Genomic DNA, 24,016 nt, shown 5'->3' with positions numbered 1-24,016 from the left:
CAAAACAAAACTCAAATAACATTAAGGCAGAAAATTATAATGTTTACTACACATTTTGTCTTTGTGGAAAGTGATGGTATTTAATAGTACATGATCAGGTAGAACCAATTTACAATATTGTGTGAAAACAAGTTAGACATTGCATACAATAATTGAGGTCCAAGTTTATAGAAAAAGTGCTACATGTATGCCCCTATACAGTTCACACAACCCAAAACCCCTTACGAGAAACAACGCACACTAAATTTGGTTTCCTAAAACAGAAACCATAATGGGTAAAAAGGGTCAGTGCTCCAGGCCCAGTACAATAACAACTTTAGGTAAGGACACAGAAAGAAAGAAAATATAGAAGTCTACCCAGTGTTTATTGGGCTCCATAATGTTACCTATTGGACTAATTCGCATGACTTCATCAAACCATCAAACCACACACCAAGAGGGTTAAAGGAACACGTTGCCTTGGATTGGTCGAGTTGGTCTTTGAAAAGCGTTTGTAACCGTTTGTTATAAAATGTATTAGAAAGATGTTTTAAAAGTAGAATACCATGCTCCACACATATTTGCCGCGAAATTGCGTGGTTTTCCTTTTACTTTGCGAACTAACACGGTCGGCCATTTATGGGAGTCAAAAATTTGACTCCCATAAATGGCCGACCGTGTTTGTCGACGAGGTAAAAGGAAAACCACGCAATTTCGAGTGATACTTGTGTGGATCCTTATATTCTACTTTTAACATATCTTTCTAATCATATGCATTTTATAACAATAATGGTTACAAACGCTTTTCAAAGACCAACTCGACCGATCCAGGGCAACGTGTTCCTTTAAAAGACAGGGTGTACTTTTGGTAAATACTATTTATGACCATAACAAATTACTTGGCAAAGAGCGCTGGAGAGCTCAGCTGTCGGTATTATAAAATAAATGTAGCTTTAGAGAAAGAGGTCACAATTTTTCACTACAAAAATTCAATCTGACAAGGCCGCAGGCATGAGGCTTTTCACAGGCATCTGAAAGTACACAATTCTATGCAACGAGGGTGTTTTTTTCTTTCATTTTTCTCTTGCAACTTCGATGACCAGTTGGGCAAAAATTTACATTGGTTTGTTATTTTATGCATAAGTTGAGACACACCAAGTCAGGGTTCTGTTAACAAAAGTATATTGTCTTTGATCAGTGCAAAATATTTTAATAGAGTGTTTTACAAAGGACCGCTCTGTCCATGTATATCATTAAAGAAGATGTGCATAGAATATAATCTAAAAAAGATTTGTTAGTGACCCATCTATAACATTTAGTAAACCACACTTGCTCTTAGAGCCGAACTTGACTTCCGATAAGGAACAAACACCACGTTCTTAATTTAACTTAAAAATATAATTAAATATCATACCACTATAAAGTTTGTCAATAGAAATTTGCGCATAAAATCTCAATTTGTACACAAAATATACAATTATATTATACTATATCTTGACAGTCCCGCACTTACATGGACCCAATTTCATAAAGCTATTAATTGCAAAAATTCTTCTGAGCAAGTATCTTGGCCAAGCAAGAAATGACTGGGGCACCAGTCACAGCAACAGTAACTGTACGGTATTCTGGCTGATAATCTATATTTGCTTAGCAAAAGATTTTTATGCTTAGCAAGTTTTTGTGCTCACAGGCTTTGAAATTGTGCCATGATGAGCTTGGCATGTCATAAACTCCTTGATTAAGGACCAAGGCAGAAAAAGGCAACTTCCAACACAAGTCCAACAATACACAGAATACACATTTTTTTAAAGTTTAAAATTTGCTAAGCTACTTATGGTGTTGTAATCATACAAATATGACAATAAATTTTATTATAACTAGTGTTATTATTAATGGAACCAAGGATGCCTCATAATCATTGTAACCCAGAAGCCAGAGGAAACCTGTAGACAAGGGGTTCTTGCAATGAACCAGAAACGCTCTTCCCCATATAGACTTGTGGACAAGTCGTTAAATGTCTGTTGCGGTGATAGCGTTCCGACTCTCCCCGCGATTCCGTGGTATTCTCGCCCCCGAGGCTACTGCTCTCACGACTATGGTCGGGCAACAAGCAGATCGCGAGAGAGCAGTGATCTCGCGAGAGCACCGCCACAACTCCACTATCTCAACGAGTGGGTCAATTAACGACAAGTCTACCCCAATAAAGTGTTCTGGGTTCTTTTTCGTGCACTGACTATCTTTACACAGGATTTAAAGTGATTTGTCCCCCATCCACAGGACTTTGGAACACTAGGTGGCAGCAGACTTACCAGGTAAAGTTTAATTGTGTCTGTAGTTCTGAGCATGCGCACATTACATAGAACAATGTATTTTATGTGGTAAAGCCTGGTTCTTACTTTCTGTGACTGCAAATGTGATACAAATTTTGACACCACAAATTCGCAATGAATAATTCACATCAGTTGACTTGTGCAGAACTCCTGTCAAACATTGGCTGCGAAAACAGCCATGTGACATCAAAACTCGCTTTGCATTTGCAGGAAGTATGAACCGGGCTGAAGTCTACTGCCACCAAGCGTTACAAAAGTCCTCCATAGTAGTATCTGATGTTTCTATTTTTTTTAGGCTAAGATAACTTTTTTCAGATAGTAAGGCAGACTACATAATATAGGGACGTTGCTCTAGTGCACTTTTAACCGCTTGACAAACCTTACTGAAGGACAACCTATCAATAGTGTATGATATCGCTTCACGCTTATTAGGCTATCTTCACTTTTTAGATTCTAAATCAGACTATGTAGGAATATTGCTCCAATGCACTTTGACTTCTTAACAAATACTATTGAAGGAAAACCAATCAATAGTATCTGATATCGTTTCATGCTTATTAGGCTATCTTCATTTTTTAGATAATCAAACTAGAAACCTTGCTCTAGTTCACTTTTGACAGCTAAACAATTAATGTTCTACTTTGTGCACTGTACAAATGTCATACACCACTACAATGTTATCAGAAGGAATAGAAGAACTGGCTAGGAGTCAAATGCCAGAACATCAAAGGAACTCTACTTTTCATTGGAGGATAAGCATTTTTTAATTAAATGGAATCAATGTGTGGTGAAGAGGTTTTCAACTAGTGGTTTAATCCCAACGAGGCCTGGTTCTTGATAGTTTTACCGAGACGAAGTCGAGGTAAATTATCAAGAACCAGGCCTCGGCGGGTTTAATTCACTAGTTGAAAACTGATTCAACACACTTTGATTCCCATTCATAGATACCTTTTTGGTCAAAACATCAACACTTTTTGGTCAAAAAGTAAAATAAATGCAAAAATTATAAAATTGTTCAATGATTTCTTTCAACACAACACCCCTCCAGCTATGAAATGGTAAAGCCCTCTGCCGCCCTCGGGTAAACAACTCCCTTTAAGGGAATGCTTTGCGCGTCGCGCAAATTGCGTGATGTGGCACAACTGTTTCAGCCGTTGCTCTCGACCAATAGGAATAAAGAAACTGTCTTATAAGAACAGGTGCAAGCTCGCGTGTCATGCCCATGTTTCAACACTTTTCACTGGTCATAAACAAAGGTTTATACACTCCCACGTGACGCGCTCTCCACCAATAGGAATAGCGAAACTGTCTAAGGTATTTATCAATGAGAAATTAAGGTTGGGAAACAATGGGATAAAAACAGTACAACAGTATAGACCTTTATCACGCTGTCACCATCTTGGTCATGTTCCCCGTTTCCATAACAGTAATGAAGGCTAACATTCCTTGCGTAAACATGGCACCAGAATATTATTTCCTCCAGCCTCAGTTTGGTTACAATGAGTTGGAATGGATTAAAATCAAGATGGCCACACCGTGATGAAGGTCTATTCAATGAGTTCTGGGCCCAATTTTATAGAGCTGCTAAGCACACAAATTTGCTTAGCATGACATTTCTTCCTTGATAAAAACAGGTTTACTAAACCAAATTTCAATTTGTTGCCTATTGCTTTTTACTGGTATTCAGCTGTTGTTTGCTCATCCTGAAAATCATGTGGAAATAATTATGGTTGGTAATCCCTTTTTTTATCGAGACAGAAATTTCATGCTAAGCAAACTTTTGTGCTTAGCAGCGCTATGAAATTGGGTCCTGGTCTCAGTGAATACAGTGACTCAACAAACGCATTGAAAACTAATAGCAAAGTCATAAGCAACTGTTGGGTACAGTCTCTCATCACGCTGAAACAAACCGTGATCTTCTCAAGTGCGTTGTGTGTGATGCATATTTATATGGAATGCTGGTGAAAGTCTGATTCTCTTGCCCTTTACTCTGTAGTCTAGGCCTGAGACATCAGTGATCGCTAGTGTATGTACGCTTGTTGTATTTTGTAATAGAGCGCCCTCTTGTGGCATGATTTAACCAACTTGATCTGCTCACACTAACGTCTTGGGAATCCTACAGCAAGGTTGACCTTTTCTTTCAGTAGGATTCGAAAGTTTGCATGGTGGGGTATACATGTAACTAGGTGAGGTTTGTGGTAGTACCATGTGCAAATCCTATTTTGAGTTGGTTCTTTTCAGAATCAACTCTGCTCAAAGGAGATTTACACATGGTGCTTCAATCTGCAAACCTCACCTTACTTTTTGTTTGTTTTCTCCCAAACTTTTCCTCAGGAACCAATCAGTACTCAACTGCAGTCAGCGATTACTTGCTGATTTGATCCTGAGGAAAGTTTGGGGAGAAGACAAAGAAAACTTTACCACATTGTTGTACATCAAGAGACTCCACTATCTGATCACTGATGTCTTGAGCCAAGACTATTATTACCACATTCACTCTACTAAAGATGGGTTCAGTGCCACTCTGCAGAAACGGCCCTGGACAGCTTCTTGTAAGGCAGAATCAAACTGATTGAGTGAGAAGGCTGGACCCACTAGTTGCTCAAAGGGATACTTGTTGGCTGTCCTGGACATGAATGCCACAGCCTCGTCCAAATGGTTATCAGCGTAGTTGTGGATACCTGCAAAAAGATAAATATAAAAACACGGGTTGCTTGTGAATTCTCTCTTGTGAAATGGCCCCAGGATTCACTATTCTATTTCAAGGCATTAAACAAAGAACCTTTTTAGGGTGACAAAGCGCTATTTAAGAACCTTGTGTTATTCATTACCTTTAATTGTAAGGCACTTTCTGATGATGCTTTCTGCAGTCACATTAAGGTGCGAGTCCGGATGCACAAGGCCTACTAAGATGTAAGACCCCCCAGGTTTCAAAAGTTTCATCCCGATATCAAAAGCTGCACTCACGCCACACACCTGGAACAAACCAAATACAACATAATGTAAGAAAGATAGGGGGTTCGAAGTACTTACTGTAAGTCATTCTGATACCAGCTGTCTTGGTAGGATTCAAACCCACAACCTTGTGATTGCAAGTCCAGCAGTCTAACCACTGGACCATGGTGACAAAGACTAAAATACACCACTGTGTTTAAACGACTCCTTAAGACACTTTTGTTCTATCCTAATTTGCTCCTATTTTTTGTTTATTTTTGGCTTGTCGTGGTTCCTTTTTTGTTTTACTGTTCTTTGTATAGCGCCTTATAAACGCTTTGTATTATTATTACCACTTCAAAATTGATGTACACGTAAAAATTAACTGGGCTATCATCACGGATGATTGCCACTTCGGTCAAAAACCTTGAAAATGGCATCAAGTTTTCAGGGGGAGGGGGGGGGGTGCAAGGCCTTCTTAATCTCCTGACATGAAACACCATTGTCAGGTTTTGTAAGGATGGATTCATAATATTGCTAAATGAATACCGACATATGGTTTCAGAATTATGCTTTTCAATGCCAGATGATAATACTGTCTGAAGATATCCTCTCTCAGTTTATTTGAAGCTTGGAAACTGTGACCGTATCATCCCCAACTCCAAAGGGACATGAAAGGAGATACAGTGGCGAGTAAGCGCTTACATGTAACTCTGTAATTTCCATTAGACGCTGTTTGATGAGCCGTGAACGCCGGCGTAATTGAGCAAATTTAAAATGTTGCATCGACACGTCCAAACCTCATTAGCTACATAAAACATGACTGATCGTGTATAAAGGTCACACTTGTGTTGAAGGCAGGTGTTTTTTTTTTTGTGTGTGATATATAACTGAGGTAATTAAAAAATGTATATTTACAAAATTTAATTGATTAGCGGACTTGAAATTGGTACCAGCATGACCTTCATGTATCAAGAATAATGCTAATTACCATATATACCATTTGAAAATATTCACTTAACAAACAACATAATTAAACAACAAAGTTCACATTTGACAATTTTCAGTTAACAAAGAACATAATTAAAAAACAAAGTTCACTTTTCAGAGGGAGAAAACACCACATTATTTCAATTAGACCTTGACTGGTCCTTGTATTTGTTGTACTCGTTCTCACCGGATTTTCTGGGCTCAAACTTGCGAATGTTTGAATTGCCCGCTGAATTGAAACAAGGTCTTCAGAGACCATTATGCTCACTTGGTGTATCCCAACATGCCCTGGAAACAAGGTCTTCAGAATGTTCTCCTTCAGAACATGGTGTTTATCGTGGTTTTCAAGTCCTACCGCGCAATCTGGATGAGTCTATATATGGTTTTCTATTGATTATTTTTCTGAAACATTTGCAATGTAACTGGAATTTCTGCGTATCATCACGCAAATCGCACGATCTGTTACCTATCATGCGAGAACCCTTGTCCACCTTAGAGAACAGTACACAATTGTATCTACCAACATTTCTGTGACAGATCTGTACTTCTAATTAGTGATTGTAATATCCATTATTATTTATATCAGGCTTCCAGAGGCAAAAATATATCAGCGTATTGAATGCTTTCATAAAAAGTACCCGGATGACAGCAATATTGTGTCAGTAAAAGTTCCCGGATGGAGCAATACTGCTTCAATATTGCTCCATCGAGGCATTTTAACAAGTTTAGCTGGTTCCCATATAGTCAAGAGCGCGCGCTCACTGCTGTTAACCAGTGAACGGAGCTGCACATATAACTAACAACAATGGCTGCTTCTACAAGCGGCGCGAGATTCGCTTCGGTTTCCGATGAGGATTTTGAAGAACTTTTAAAGAACAAAGACGCAGAAAATACCTTGAAAGCAAAACAAGCACTACATGTTCTGAGAGCTTTTACCTGACGGGAAAAAAACACCTTCCAACGAATGCCAACGAGTTTTGAAACTTGGATGTTGTGTCAGAAAAAAACATAATAACATTGAATTTGAAAATCTGGAATCAGGTGAGCCAAAATAGTGTTGCTTTGATCATGGAGGTAGTGCTTTGATCAAGTCCTCAGCCTGATATAAATAATAATCATAATATTGGATGGCTTTTTTTCGGGGGATACAAGAATATATTGCGCTCGCTATGACAATATTGCACTCGTCTTCTACTTGTGTACAATATTGTCATAGCTCGTGCAATATATTCTTGTATCCCCCTCAAAGCCATCCAATATTATATAATTATTAGTCATACCTCAATGACGATATCAATCTCATTATCCTGTAGCACGTCTCTCTCTTTTCCTAAAAGGTCCAAAAACAAAATGAGAATAATTTAGATGATTTTTTTTGTTTGCAATTTTCGAGTATTGTGACCATGAACAGAGCCATTTAACCAGAAAAGAATTTGCAGCAACGAGCGCAAAGAAACAATATAGCCATCAGAGTCAAGAATGTCAGCATCAGTTTATGGACCAATAATGGAAGCCTTGGATCTAACGAAGCATTGTAAGCGCTTGTATGCGACAGGTTGACGCATTAGTCCTTTGAACATTTCATTTGCAGTAGACTCGTTACGGAGCCCCCCCCCCAAGGTTTCCATTCCGCTCATCGTGAGTTTCCTCATTAGTAGTCTGCTTCAGAGCTACTGAATTTCAACTGATTGTGCGAATAAACAGAGTAAGCTTTTCACTGATGGGAGTCCTGTACATATTATGATTTTTTTGTTACACAAAAGTCGGTAATTATATTTTGAGTAATGAAATATTTTGTGACAGAAAAACATGTTCGTGACTTTTACTTCCCAGTTCTAAAAATATCTTCAAACTGACTTGCTTGTTTTTATATGTTTCCTCTGTGGATTTCATTTGTTTTGTTGTAGGGCTTTGCTACCGCTGGAAAAGGCAAAATAACAATATGGAACAAGAAGGCTTGCAGTGTGTTAAATTTTTCTGAAATGCTTTGGCCTTTACAGGAATTTTTTTTTTTAAATTAAGGCCTGATTTCAAAGAGCTGCTAAAACAGAGAAAGTAAAAAAAAATGCTATGTCATTTGTACTATTTATGACTGGGTTCCAGCTATTCTTTTTCACTCAGCAGTATTTTGGGGGGACTGGGGAATGAATTTACAAGTATTTTGAGTCAGATGTTTGTGCGATACTGATGTCTCCTCTCCGGTTTTTGTGGTGCGATATCGGAGACTATGTTAAAAAAAAAAAAACGTGACCGATCAAGACTATAGACCTTTATCACCCTGTCACCGTCTTGGTCATGTTCCCTGTTTCCAATAACAGTAATGAATGCTAACATGCATTGCGCAAACATGGGACGAGACTATTATTTTGTCCAGCCTCAGTTTGGTTACAATGAGTTGAGATGGATTAATATCAAGATGGCCACACCTTGATAAAGGTCTAGGGTCTGGGTTGATTCAAATAAAATGTCAACATACCTGTAGGAATAGCTATCCCACCGAATAACGAGACCATCTTGAGTCTGTTGATGTTCAAATCAGAGCAGTATATCTTACCGAATCCAGCATCATGAAGTAAGGCACAACCATACATCCCCAGTAATCCAGCACCCTGTTGTCAATATCAAAGAGCAAATTAGTAATTTATGTACAATATTCATGAATCGTGAAGTAGCGTATACATCCTTCATTGCTTTATTGTTAGGGATCTGTTCTACATGAACGGATACTCCAAACCTCAGTGACAAACAAAATAATGTGATATTTTGTAATAGCGCCCTGAGCACTTTTGTGGATATGTTTGCACTTTATAAAACTTTGTTTTTATTATCATTATTATTATTATATGACTCATCACCTACCTAATGCAGTCTGTGCTGTAGTTTTATCAAAACAGAAAGTCTAGCAACACCAAACACTCCAAGCAAATGTGTCTGGTGAATCCAATCATTTCTACATTTAGACACATGACACAAGATACGGAGTCTCCACAGCATCAGCCCACTGCTAACAGTTAGATTCTCAAAATCTAATAAAGATACCCACTATATAAACACAGCATAGGGTGCTGCGGCTACTTGTCGCCATCTAAATCACGTTAAATGAGTGGTTCGTTTTCAATATTGCTTGTTTTGCCAAGTGTGCTTTTGCTTTATTATGCAGAAAATGTTTCTGACTTGATGTTCACTGTCTACTGACATTACACATAGAGAAAAAGGCAATAACAAATGTGATGAGCCAAAACTTCACATTGAATGATTGAATGGTAAACCTTTGAGACGCTGGCATCAGACGTAACGGTCCCTTTTTTGTGGCTTTAGCGCACACATGCTCGGCATTGCGAGCAAAGGTATGAGCACACGGGTGAAAAAGGGTTGCCAAAAGTCTCATTGCAGATGATACATTGGGTCTGTAGCTGTTATGGGCACAAAAAAGAAAAAAAAAAAAAAAAAAAAATGTTTATAGCATAAATTCTTCAGAATGAGGCTGACTGTTGTATTAAAACCAAGGATACACAATCCAGAAGTAGCTAAAATCACAAAACCTTGAAGAAACCTATAAACATGGACACTTGTTTTTCTATACTCCTCACCAATATCCATTCTAAGCACTTACATGTATATAGTCTGTGAGAACTACTCATCCTAATATATAAAACCAAGACCCTTTTAAAACATCTCGTCTGAAGGACATTTCCATTAACAGGTAGAGTGTCTGGGTCTAGGAAAATAAGTAAATGCTATCACTAGAACAGGCAAGTCTTTTAAAACCCATTATTCTGATTATTAACATGGTGAAGACTGTTCCGGCCAGCCCATGTACTTTAAAAACTCATTTACCGTTTGTCGGGAAAAGTGCAACTCACACGAGTTGTAGCCAATATAATTTGTTACATTCCATGAGAAAAGCATGACTCTAAAAGTGAATTTTTAAAGATAGGTTTGAACCAGCATGCAATGTTAGCATGTACCATGCTATAACAGAAAGTGTTATTTTAAATGACATGCTTGTGTACGAATGCTTGGGGGCTATATACTTAGAACCTATAGGCAGTCCATGTTGCAAGGGGTGAGACCAAGAGTCATTGCTGACAAAAAAGTCTGAACTGGGATCCAGATCTTAGGAGGTGCATAATTGCTGTTTCAACCCGCTGAGTCGTTGGATCAAATTAAGTACAATTTTGTGATTAACAGTGTTGGGTCATGGAGACTCTAATTTTGTAGACAATTTGGCAAATTTTTTATTTTGCTAAAAAGTCCAGGGCCCAATTTCATAAAGCCTGTAAGACCAAAAATCTGCTAAGCACAGGAAAATCTTGCTAAGCCCAAACAGGCTACCAATCATGATTTCTGAAGAATTCAGTCTGTGCATTCTCTGGTAACCATGGTAACTGAGCATATCCTGGTAAAGACTTTTATTACATCTTCCTATAACACCCATAACACCCTCCAAAACGGAAAAATTGCCCGTTCTATTCCATTGTCCAATGTCTCAGAAAAGTGTTAGTATCATCTGGTTAGTAAGGAACACAAACACAGTTTACGCTGAGACGTCTCATAACTCAGCACTTTATAACACATCAATTTATCCAACCAATTCTCAAAAAAAAAAAAAAAAAAAAACAGCACAATATAATTCAAGGTTGTTTCTATTCACTGTTCAAACACAGACGGGAACGGCACAAGATTGTTAGTATTGAAATCGGAAAACCAATTTAGTCCGATGCTATTATTATACCTTGGGATCCACTGAGTGTATCGCTTGAATGGCTGCACGAAATGATAAGAGAAGTGAATATAACGAACATGATTAAATGGCAATCTGACTTGAATTGTGGCGACTTGAAAATTAGCAGAACAGATAGCAAGGGGGGGGGGGTGGAGGGGAAGCCTTTACAGCTCGCATAATTTTGAGTGAATTATCTGCTGTACATGTAATTATTGTTTGAAGCTTTGCATGGTGTGGAGAAATAAGTAGAAACTATAAATAAATAGTAAACTTGCGGGTGCAACCATGTGTAAATCTCTTAGGGTGAGTGTTGGCTCTGAAAAGAGCCGGTTTGGGTCCGAAAAGTATACTTGTTTCGAACAGTACACGTATGCTCTGCTCGTGTTTAGAAGAAGATGAGCAGAGTATACTGTTCGATGTAATGTTTTGAGCCAACTCATGCACTTGAAAAATAGATTGTGAAATTCCTGTATTAATTTCTTATTCACAGACGCATTCATTGAAACTTATTGGAGTAACCGGCTGGGAGTGGGGTAGGTGGGAGGATGAGCCCAAGAGCTGTGTCGTCATAATCAAAGCGGGCCTGCTGTGCATGCGAATTATGAACACTCATCCATCAGTTAATGCCTACGCATGGGCCCTCGCCCCAGAATGGCTGTGACTTGGTGAGAGCTCATATGTACATGATGTAGGCCTTCAGCCACAGACCTGCAAGTGGTTCATGACGACACAAACCCCCTTTAATGTCTATCAAAGGAGAGGCACCAAACCAACAAACCTTTTGTGTCTGTGACCCACACTAGCTGTAAAAGTGTAAGATCCAGCATAATTCGTTTCACTTTATTTACAGATTGAGTGGTCCAGTAATGGCATAAGTCTGTGCAATGTATACTGTTCCCCCTTATAATTACCTGTATGAGTACACTCCTCTTTGAAGGCCTCTTATGCTCAAAGCTTCCAACTGCATTCACCATTGTTGCTAAGGCACAGTTGATGGGGGCAGCCATTTTGTCAGTCACATGATCTGGTAGTTTCACAATGCGCGTTCCTTTGTGTAGAATGATATGTGAGGAGTAGGTCCCACTCAGCCCAGATCGAACGTGTAGAGATGAATGACCATACTGGAAAAGAAGAAACAAAACAAAACAAAACTTTATCTTTCAGTGACACTCTCAAAAACTGTATAAACAAAATGTACATGTATCTTAATGGGCTATAATTTTCAACAGGTCATTCGTCATCAGCAATAGTGTCAGCAACCACGCTCGATGTCCTTGCGAATAAGACACCCACTGTAAAAGGAGTCGGTTCAAATAACCCGAGATATAGCCTCCTTTTTTTTTCTTCCCCACATCGGAACATAGCATTCAGTAAACACAGCTCTTATCAGACATCAGTGTAAAGGATTACAAAATCCCATTTGAATATAAAATGATATAGAATCCAATAATTGTGTAGTAGGGGGTAGTTCTCTTATCAAATGACTATGGCTGCAAGGAACAGTCGACTCTTGCGGGGAATGGGCCAAACTACCTCCTTATAACAGGAACATCGTTATAATAGGACCGCAAAACCTTGAAGTAGAAAATGAGATTTGGGACTTCAGAGTGTGTAGGCTACTCTTTATAAGGAAAACCTCTCTATAACCAATGCCCTTTATAATGGGAGTCGACTGTATTAAGTGATATTCAGTTTGGTTTTACCCATTCATACATCAATGTGTGTTCGCTCTGTGTACTTGTTCTTAACCGAGTTCTGTGAATAAAATCACTTACTCGGGTGGGATTCGAACCCACAACCTTTGTAATTCTAGATCAGTGTCCTACCAACTCGACCTAGATTGCCTGGTGGCTAGAGGCAGTTTGGATCCTATGTTTTAGTAGCGGGTCCTGCAAACGATTGTATAAAGTAAGTTTCATTCCGATCCTATTACACTGTATGGTACAAGGTAATGCATGTTTTACACAACAACTGAGAGCATAGGTCCAAACACAAACAGAGTTAAAAGTCAGGAGATTTCTCCCTGCCCTGCATCCGTGCAGCCACAGAGCAGAGCTAAAATTAATGGATAATTTGTGCACTTACAGACTCAATAGATGAGCCTTACTGCCTATTGTCTGATTGTCTGTCATTGTAGATCTCAATGTACATTGAAGGTCAGGTTTGTCTAACCTAGAAAAGAGTTAATTGCTCATTACTAGCTATCAGTAAAGCAATTACTCAAGGTGAGTGCATGTAGAGAAGTACAATGTACATGAAGTTAGCTTTTTTGAACTATTTCTCGAACACAAATTTGTACTTAATAGTTATTTTATAAATTATTTATATTTTTTTTATTTTTTATTTTTTTTTTGGGGGGGGGTTAAAAACTGGATTTCCGGTTTCGAATCGAGAAATCACAAGTGAGCTGCATGTACCATTGTACCGAGAGTGAGATCACTGATGTCTCCTCAGATTATCTTCCTTTTGTCCGAGCTCACAAGGAATTTTTCCACAGCATCCATGGATGAGTTTCCAATTTATGAAACATTATTCTGTTTTTTTTCTCAAGGTTACAGCTGGATGTAAAAACACAATATGCTGATTTAGCGCTATACCTTGAAGATACTGTGGCATTTCTGATTCATTCCCTCTGCGCATCTCTCACACTCCCCGCAGCTGTCAATCACCGAGAACGTGACGCGGTCTCCGGCAAGCAGGTTGCTAGGGTTACAGCGCTCATTCAGGACTATTTCTGCAACTCCTTCATGTCCGAGAATGCTGGAAAATAAATGAAAAAGACAGATAAAATTATATTACAGGCTCCACTGACATAGTTTGTAAAAGCTATGCATAATACTCATTCCATGAAATAGTGTACATTAAGGTCAGGGTTGCAAATGTTCCGTTAATTCATTGTGCAAAAAAAATTAATTAATGGCAGTACGTTTTGACACTAGCAAAGTCTTTCTCGAAGGCTTAGTGACAACACAATCAACATGAACAGGTATGTAACATATCTGTACTAGGGGAGCTGGAAGTAAAAGTGAATTTAGAACAACATACAAAAAAAAACTATGAAAAAACAAGACAAAATGTAACAAGGGAGGTAAGGAGGATCACAAAAGCAGAACCGCAAAAGACCATTGTGAAAATCACTTAAAATTTACTCAGTTGCACCCCCTTAAGGTGATCCTCTGGTTGCCACTTTCCAGGTTGTATTTTAAAATTGGGTGTGATCCCTGGCTACACAGCAGTTAATTGTATCGCTTTTGAGTTCTGACTAGCACACCCAACAAAGATATTGACACTTATTGAGAGATCATTCCAACATAGGGCTAGGTAGCTCAGTTGGTAGAGCGCCGGCACATTAATCTGGAAGTCCTTGGTTCAAATCCCACTCAAGTTAATTTGTCTTTGTTCAACCCCAATAATATTTTTTCCATTAACTGTCTCACAACCATTCTGTACAATTCTTACAATAATAACTGGACAACAAAAGTTTTTCATTTGTCTTTCAGCTGTAATTGCGATATTTTCTATTTCTTAACTGCTTGTGTAAAGATTACTTGCACTTTACAATACATGCCAATGGGATGGGATGCTTTAGTGATTAATCCATCTGCATCAAAGGAAAAAGCATTTAGCTTTAATGAAGTCTTCAAGGTAAAAGAGAGAGATACATGCATTTGTAGAGAAAGCAAGAGCAGGAATAGGGGGGGGGAGGGGGTGAGAGGCAGCGAGCTAATGTACAAACATGCATGAAATTCTCTTGAAGGCTGAACATACAAAAGCAAATTAAAACAGATAAATATGTAAATAAACATGTCATATTTAAGCCATGATGTAGGCGACAGGCAAACAACAACAGCCATTCTGAATAAACTAATGTAATAAAATCGTAAAAATTTCTCAAATATTTTTTTCCAGCCACCTATCCATCCTCCATCCCAATGTTTTCTTGCATGCAAATAAATTTCAATTTAAGCTTGACGATAAAAGGGCAGAGTTGAAACAAAATTAAAATAAAGCATACTATGTTTTCTAAAACTTAAAAGAAAGACAAACAGTGGCCATTCTTATACAAAACCAATGTTATAAAATTTCATTTTTTTTTCTTCAAATTGTTTTTCGCCCACCCATCCATCCCAATTTGTTTCTGCATAACAATATTGACTGGCAGATCCATCAAACTGCAGGCCTCACATTAAGACAAAGTGGTGCATCAAATGAAGCAGATATTTTAGATTAACTCCTGTGCCCAGCCCATGCCATTTCTCAATGGTGTGGTATGACTGAACTGACAGAAATAATAACAGTTTGAAATGAAACTTCAAGAGGGACAGGTGAACTTTCATTGCTCAAGGATCTGTTCATGTGAAAACAATCACTGGTCATATTTTGTACAATGAGAGGAAGGGTACAATGAGCCCCCACAACAATAAAATATTAATAAAAAGTTAACAAAGAAATTAGTAAAACAAGAAACAAATTTAATAAACAAATAAATAGATAGACATTACCCGCCTAAAGTGTAAATAAAGTACATAATTATTAAAAAAATAATTTATAATAATAACAGCAAATATAAATGTTTTATTAGAAAAATGATAATGGCAAAATAAGGGGTCTGTCCCGCCAACAGAGAACTAATTAGTTACTTATTACATAGGACTATCTCTGCTGGCATCGGTAATGTTTTGACCTTTTCAGGAGACAGACGCCTCTAACCCAAAAATACACACCCCAAAGAAGCTTTAGGCCTACTGATTCACTTTCAAAGAGGAAACATTTGTGAGGATTTTTTGTTTACTGTCAGGGAGAATTTAATTTGTTTTCAATGTCAGAAAGCATACTGATAAACTCTCTTGCTTTCCAAAAATCAGCAAAACCAGCTCTCTTACTTTGAGGCAAAATGTTTGATGGTAATTTTAGACCTCAGGTTGAACTAACTCGATCAAGTCTCAGCTTTATGCAATTTTATCTGTACGATACAGCAAGCCCCCAGGTGCAATCATTAGCTGTTAAATTATTCCAGCCGTTAAAATCTCTTATCTTGTTTTTATAAATCTGCGTAGTTTAACGATCAATACGTCAAATGTATTACATGTATGTGAAATGAATGCAAGTTTTGCTACCTACATGTAATAACCTTGAATGGCTTTAGGTGATTATAATTTTAAAATGTAAAAAAAAAAAGAAAGATGAAAAACAACATCTTAAAGGGAAAAGACTACAACAATTTCATTGAGTTGCACTATTTTTTAAAGCCAAAATTGCGTCCACCTAAATTTCATTGAAATGATTCTCACGCAGCACCGCGCAAAACACTACCCACTCCCCCCTCCCCCAACTCATGCGCTGAACAAAGATGCAGAATAACCTCATAAAATGTACAGTCTTCTCTTCTTTTCAAGCTTTGCATCGTCTACAACAATTGAATTCTCAATTTCCTTCCTCATTATTGTACTCCAGGTCTCCTGGTCGCAATTACACTGTAGATTGCAGCGTCTTCAAACATTTTATTATTATCGCAGTCTCTCGCTGTTTGACGCTAGCGTGGAATATTAAACTCCATCGTTTCAAATCATGCGGAACGTTTTTGAGGGCAATTTGAGGGCGTATTGAATTGAATTACAAGAAATCACAAAATTTTCGTTCCAACATTTCAAAAAGATGATTTTCATGCTGCACTGCGCAAGACAATGCCCCCCCCCCCCCCCCACGCACCCTCTGAACAAGATGCAGTAGTTAACCTCTTTTATGTAGTCTTCTCATCTTCATTAATGTAGCTTTGCATCGTCTACAATGGAATTCTCATTTTCCTTCCTTGTTATTGTACTCTAGGTCTCCTGGTTGCAATTAGATCGCAGCGTCTTCAAAACATTGTATTAATATCGACGTTATATGCACACGGTCTCTTTCTCCGTTAGAAACGTGGAATATTAAACTCCATCGATTCAAATCACACGGAACATTTGATGCAGGTCAAGGGCTTACCATTTAAGGGTGTATTGAATTGAATTATAATAAATCACAAGTTGTTTTTTCTTATCAGCCTAGGAAACCTACACTGATGTGCACCGAGAGCAGGAAACAGATGTGGTCGTTCCCTGCAGCAGAAATCTATGTCAGTGTTTGTTTCAAAGTGAAAGTAAACACATCTGTTAGGTTGATAAATGATAATATTTATCAATTTTTATTTATCTGACTTGTTTTTTATCTGATACAGAACATAGAAACTGTCGGCTTAATTTCAATCATGAAGGAAAAGGAATTTACAATGCTATAAATTTATAAGCTATTGATTTTCGATTGACACTCTTTTTTTTTTAGTATTTAAGTCGTTAGGGGCTTAGCCACGACCCAGATCCAACCAAATGCAAATTGTACATATAAAGTGGGTATAAAATATTATACAAATATTGAGCGGCTCAGAGTGGAATGGGAGGAATATTATCGCAAGGTAAAATTTTGACTGTTCCATTTCACGAGGCGAAGCAGAGTGAAATGGACGGTCCAAATTTTACCGAGCGATAATATTCCTTCCATTCCACGAATTAAAGCCACTCAATATTTGTTTTATATAACTGACATATAGATCCCTCTCATTTGATGTATTTTAAAAGTATAACATTATGAAAAATCCCACAAATTACTCGTTCGGAACAAATTTCATATAGCGCCGCGTAGCGGAAAAAATGCACAAATTTAATAGCAATCGGATCACAACCTTTTGCACAGGTGCTCCTTTGTTTTAGCAGCGGCGCGGCGGCACTGTACTGCTCAAAAACATTGGGAACAAGGATGATCCTAACTGTTGAATGGGAAATGCTATTCCCCATGGGTGAATAGGTCTTTTTGATCGCCGGTGCGGATGGGAGTAATGGTGAATGTCACGTGAAATAAGTTCCACCAATCAAATGACAAGGATCTGTATGTCAGTTATATAATATTTAATATCTGAGAAAAAAAGTTGCATCCTTTAAAGGTGATTCCCTGGCTGCCACTCTTCCCAGTTCGTACGAAGTACAACATGAATCCTGAAACATGGGTGTGATCCCTGGCTACATGGCAGTTAACAGTGTACTGCTGACTGCAACCCTTGAACAAAGAGTTTGACCAATAAGGGAGACAGCCAACATCATGAACATAGGGCTAGCAGTTATAGAGCGCCAGCAGGTTAATTTGGAGGTTATTTGGTTCATGACTGTTGACTGCAACCCTCCAACAAAGATATAATGTATGCTTGACAAAATAGGGAGACTGCCCACATGGTTGGATTGCTCAGTTGGTAGAGCACCGGCACATTAATGAGAGTCATTGGTTCATATCCCGCTGCCCGCTCTGGTGTCTGGTCAAAAAGAATTCTTCTACCCCATAATAAAATTTAAAATACTTAAAGGAACACGTTGCCTTGGATCGGTCGAGTTGGTCTTTGAAAATCGTTCTGTAACCATTTGTTGTAAAATGTATGGTTAGAAAGATATTGTAAAAGTAGAATACAATGATCTACACAAATATGCCTCGAAATTGCGTGGTTTTCTTTTTACTCTATCGACTAACACGGTGATAGTTCACGACGTAAAAGGAAAACCGTGCAGTTTCGAGTGATACTTGTGTGGATCATTATATTCTACTTTTAAAACATCTTTCTAACCATATGCATTTCATAACAAACGGTTTCAAATGCTTTTAATAGACCAACTCGTCCGATCCAAGGCAACGTGTTCCTTTAATTGCCATTAAGACTTTGAAAGCTGTACACAATGATGCACATCATAAAGTGTAGTGTCCCTTACTATATGTAATTACCTAATAAGCAAGTGTAAGAAAATGCATTCAAAAATAGCTGCCAAGGCATGATCAATTTGTGAATGTAGATGGGCTTGAATTAAGCCAGTATGGGGTAATTCTACAGACATTGTCAGGTGGCTGCAACTGAGCAATTTGTGATTCAGTCTGGCATCAAAAAGGGATGTTTGAATCTATTTAAATCATTAGAATAATACTTAAATTCTCCATAAAACACAGGCTGTAAAAGAAAGGCTGTAAAACACAGGCTATAAAACGCAGGCTGTAAAACGCAGCCATGCAAGTAAACATGACACTACTTTTAGGGCTCGAGTTAAGGGGTGAAATCCACAGGACCACAGGGCTTGTACGTATGTAGGTCATCACAATATTGACTAGACTAGAAGCCTGACTATTTTACAGAAATTTACAGTACCTGGCGAAGAGAGAGAATTTTCCACAATCTACACAGTTCAAAATGTATGTTAAAAGGTTAATGCAGGACTTATGGGATGCTTCTTGGTGGACGCAGAATTAACTAGGTAATCCATTGTTCTCGGTGATGTGCACGTGATCAGAACAACATAAAATATGGAAATTTACTTGTAAGTCGTCTAGGGCCTAATAGCGATCCAAAGTCTCCCATTGTTAACTGTTTTTATGTAAACAAACACAAACAGAGAGCTATTCCAATGCACAATGACGACAGAAAGGGGGGAGGGGGGGGGGGACACACACCAAACTAGGGGGGAGGGGGGGGGGACAGCCTTTATCAGCCTTTATTAAAAATTGCTAGCCCTTTTGCAATTTCACCTGTCAAATATCCAACCAAGTGCAGAGCTGTCAGCAGCATTTTCGCATTTAATACAATTTATTGGCAAAGCGTCAAGCAAAGGCTGATCCATCCACTGTTCATTACATTACACGCCATCCTTGTCTAGAAAAATGAAATAAAGTTCAAGCCTTTGAAACTCCCCAAATTGCAATTTCCACACCAGGAACCTATTGACAGATAATTTAATAACCACCGGAGCTAATGGAATCTCTAAGCCAACATTCCATGAAGGATGAAAAAGCTCCCTGCCAACTGATTCCCGACACAATCAACAACGCTTGCTTTTATCAAACATGCTTAACATATTAATCAATTGGTTAAATATCAGGAATGAAACTCTCATTAAAAACCTTATGGGTCAATACAACATTACAGCACTCCCAAACTCCTAATGTTGACACAGTAACTGTTGGGAAAAAAAATTAATAATATGTTTTTAAATATAAAAATATACTATGACAATGCACTGCAGAGAAGAGGGAGAGACTGGTTTCTACATTCCGGGCAGGGCCGCAAACCTGCAGCTTAGGCCTATAGTTTGGTTTTTACCGTTACTCCGGCATTAGGACTAGATACTCGGGTAGTTTCTTGAGCTTAAATGTGGTACAAACCCACAGGCAAATCACTCGGATGGGATTCAAACACATGACCTTTGTGTTGCTACATCAAAATGTCTTACAATACAATACAATACAATACAATGGGTTTTTATATAGCGCCATTTCATTTAGACCACAGCGCTTTAAGCGACAATAGCAATGCAGATAATACAACAAATGAACAATAAAGCAATTAACAGACACTAAGGAAAAAGCTGTCTTTTAAGTGCTTTCTTGAAAATAGGCAGTGAAATTGAGGTGCGTATTGTGATGGGAAGATGGTTCCACAGTCCTGGAGCAGCTAAGGAAAATGATTTATATGCAGCGGATTGAAGAGATTTGCTGCTCGGTTTATTTTCAGCAAGACGGGTTTTGTCTGATACTGAGCGAAGCCCAGCCCTAGTTTGAATGTGAAAAGAAAAACAAGATGAAAGATATGCTGGTGCAAGTCCATTTAAGCATTTATACACATATGCACCAATATTTTGAATTGAATGCGCTCTTTCACCGGGAGCCAATGTAGCTTTTTGAGAAAAGGAGTTGCATGATCATGTTTAAAAGCACAAAATATTAGTTTAGCAGCCCAATTCTGAAGATTAGTTGTTGAAGTCTATTAATTTGAGTTGTGTTTGCTCCAAGTAAAAGTGCGTTGCCATAGTCCAATCATGAAAGAACAAGAGACCTTGTAACACTGCTACATGTGTCAACGTCTAGAAACCTTCTTATACGTGTAATGTTACGCAGATGGTATGACACAGACATAGACAATGATGTTATTTGTGGAGACATAGACATAAGATTGTCAAAGACAATGCCAAGGTTCCGAACAGTTTTAGTGGGTGTGATAATTTCATCTTTGCAGTTGAACCACTACTACAGAGTTAGACCACCCAGCTACATGTAGCTAGAATAGAGGCAGTTCGAATCCTTAGCAGCGGGTACTTCAAAGATTTAAACCTGTCACAGTGAAAGTGCTGGCACAGTTTTCCTATATTTTGTCAAACTGCAAGTTTAGTGTTTCTTTGATAAAATTTAGTTCGGCATCTGAGAAAACCAAAACAAGGAAATCAACCACTCCACAGGAAAAGATACTGGATGGGCAAGGCTCCATAAAGTTTCTACATCCTCTGTACACAGTGCTTTGTTATTGGCTTTTAATTTCAATTTTTGTGAACATTAACAGTTACCGTGTACGACTATCGTCTGTTGTTGTGTTGTGTAGATAGTTTGTATACCCGATTGACAGTTTTTATCATAGATGTACGTACGCCTATAGGCCTATAAGAAAAGTGAGAATTTTGTATTCATGTGGGATGCGATCGCCGATGCTTCCGTGAATAATATGACAATCTGATCAACGCAGTACAAAAACATTGGCATGACTGATAAATTATGATAACACGATCAAAATAAGAATGAACAAGTGAACAACATGTGTACTGGTATACTAATATACAGATGTCCAGCTTAAATTCTTATCTTCATACAGTATTTTATTTTTCTTAATGAGCAATTTAATAACAATCCTCCAGAACAAAACCTGAGCCTGCACTCTTCTGTTAAAGTCCCACAACCACTAGCTCACTGTCAAGTCTGACAACTTGCTTGAGCCATCTATCCATCTCAGCAGACTGTGTCATTTACTTGCAGTTATTGCATACAAAATGAAAAAACTATCTAGCAAGCAGTTAAGGACAGTGGACAATTGTCAAAATCCAGTCTTCTTACTTAGTGTATCTTAACATGCATTTTTTATAAAATAATAAACCTGTGAAAATTTGAACTCGATTGGTCGTCGGAGTTGCGAGATAACGATGAAAGAAAAAAACACCCTTGTCACGCGAAGTTGTGTGCTTTCAGATGCTTGATTTCGAGACCTCAAATTCTAAACTTGAGGTTTCGAAATCAAATTCGTGGAAAATTACTTCTTTCTCGAAAACTACTTCACTTCAGAGGGAGCCGTTTCTCACAATGTTTTATACTACCAACCTCTCCCCATTACTCGTTACCAAGTAAGTAAGGTTTTATGCTAATAATTTTTTTAAGCACTATTAATATTATTGTATTGTTGTAACTTGCATTTGTGACATCAATATAAACCACAAGGGAAACATTTGTGATAATAACAACACTTAAACCCTGCCTGACAGTAAGCATGGTAAGCAATGTTACGCATGGATGGAGGGAGTGTGCTAAGTAATGGCCATGCAATGCAATATTATTGTAACCATAGAGTATGTTGTAACCATGTGCTGTGCGTGTACTGTACTTGCCCTGCCATATAAACACATGGTAAACTTTGACAGTATACAAATATAAACAAACCATACACAGGTTAAAATCAATAATACCTCGGTGTCGCTTCTTTCCTCTTCCCCTGCAAAGTATGAATATCTGAGCCGCATATTGTTGCCAGACGAATCCTGGCGAGGACTTGGCCCGGTCCGATCTCTGGGATAACTGAACTGTCAACGATGTATTGTGGGCATTTATTAGCGCCTAAAAACACAGCTCTTTTGCACATGCCGTTTGCCATGTTGACAAGTTCAGCTTCACCGCGGCTCTGCTAGCTGTTGTTATGTTGTGTGCAGAGTGTTAGTCCGTCTGTTCACTGCATGCATGCTGTGTGTGCGCTTGTTGAAAAGGCTATACGATCCTAATGCGGAAGTGTAGTGTGTATGCACACTACCAAGTTTGATGATTTTTTTTTACCTGAAACTAGTCTTGGCCCAAGACTAAAGACTATGATGCTTGATATTGGATAGTGTACTACGCGCGGTTTAACCACCAAAGCGCACCCGCCACGGTATGATTTAGTTTACTGGACGGCTTGAAATCTAGACTGTACCAGCAATATAGTCTAGATTTCAAGCCGTCCAGAAAACTAAATCATACCGTGGCGGGTGCGCTTTGGCGATTTACAACTGCGCGTAGTACACTATCCAATATCAAGCACCATAGTCTTGGGTCAAGACTAACCTGAAACGTGTGCATTTATACGAACATAGAGGGCGTTATTGTCAGATTTGAAGATCTGTCTTTATAACACAGAGTGAGTTGATGGTGTTTGTTTTATTGTTATGTAGGTCTTAAAGACCTGGACACTATTGATTATTGTCAAACACCAATCTTCTCACTTGGTGTATCTCAACATTATGCATACAATAACAAACCTGTGAAAATTTGAGCTCAATTGGTCGTCGAAGTTGCGAGAAAATAATGAAAGAAAAAACACCCTTGTCATACGAAGTTGTGTGCTTTCAGATGCTTGATTTCGAGACCTCAAAATCTAATTCCGAGGTTTCGAAATCAAATTCGTTGAAAATGACCTCTCTCTCGAAAACTACGTTACTTCATAGGGAACCGTTTCTCACAATGTCTTATACTATTACCTCTCCATTACTCGTTACCAAGTAAGGTTTTATGCTAAACATTATTTTGAGTAATTACCAATAGTGTCCACTGCCTTTAACACTGTCTATAACAGTTTAGGCCTATACTCATGCTTTTATCTTCGTTTTTGGTAACCAACGTTTTTGTCATGAGAGATTGTGGCTGTTTATGTCAGCCTGGTGTTTATATCCCCTTGTTGTTGTGGGGTGTGGCAGGCTGCACGAGATTATTCTAGATGGAATGGCGCTTTACAATGTTCTTTACGCCCTCTGAAGGAGGATGGTTTATTAAAGACGGTGTACACTATTGGTATTACTCAAAATAATTATTAGAATGAAACCTCACTTGGTAACGAGTAATGGGGAGAGGTTGGTAGTATAAAACATTGTGAGAAACGGCTCCCTCTGAAGTGGAATAGTTTTGGAGAAAGAAGTAGTTTTCTTTGAATTTGATTTCG

General features: G+C 38.3%; 1 protein-coding gene across 1 annotated transcript; it reads right to left on the bottom strand.

Moving 5' to 3' along the window:
- Positions 1-55: 55 nt before the first annotated feature.
- LOC139942094 (L-threonine 3-dehydrogenase-like) lies at positions 56-22,752 on the bottom strand. Its single transcript, XM_071938786.1, has 7 exons — positions 22,518-22,752; positions 13,557-13,719; positions 11,871-12,080; positions 8,710-8,842; positions 7,514-7,563; positions 5,141-5,285; positions 56-4,990 (listed from the first exon to the last, which is right to left on the bottom strand). The coding sequence occupies exons 1-7, from the start codon at positions 22,700-22,702 to the stop codon at positions 4,803-4,805; spliced, it is 1,074 nt and encodes a 357-aa protein (XP_071794887.1). The 5' UTR covers positions 22,703-22,752; the 3' UTR covers positions 56-4,802.
- Positions 22,753-24,016: the final 1,264 nt, after the last annotated feature.

The sequence above is a fragment of the Asterias amurensis genome, chromosome 9, assembly GCF_032118995.1.
Source record: "Asterias amurensis chromosome 9, ASM3211899v1".
Taxonomy (NCBI): domain Eukaryota; kingdom Metazoa; phylum Echinodermata; class Asteroidea; order Forcipulatida; family Asteriidae; genus Asterias; species Asterias amurensis.
Note: the sequence above shows the minus strand (reverse complement) of the source record. Positions and strands in the feature narration are given on the sequence as shown.

Coding starts and splice junctions, on each gene's coding strand:
- LOC139942094 (XM_071938786.1), bottom strand. CDS start 22,702: ATGGCAAACGGCATGTGCAAAAGAGCTGTGTTTTTAGGCGCTAATAAA. Junction 13,720..22,517: donor AGGAAAGAAGCGACACCGAG/GTATTATTGATT, acceptor TTTATTTTCCAG/CATTCTCGGACATGAAGGAG. Junction 12,081..13,556: donor AATGCCACAGTATCTTCAAG/GTATAGCGCTAA, acceptor CTTCTTTTCCAG/TATGGTCATTCATCTCTACA.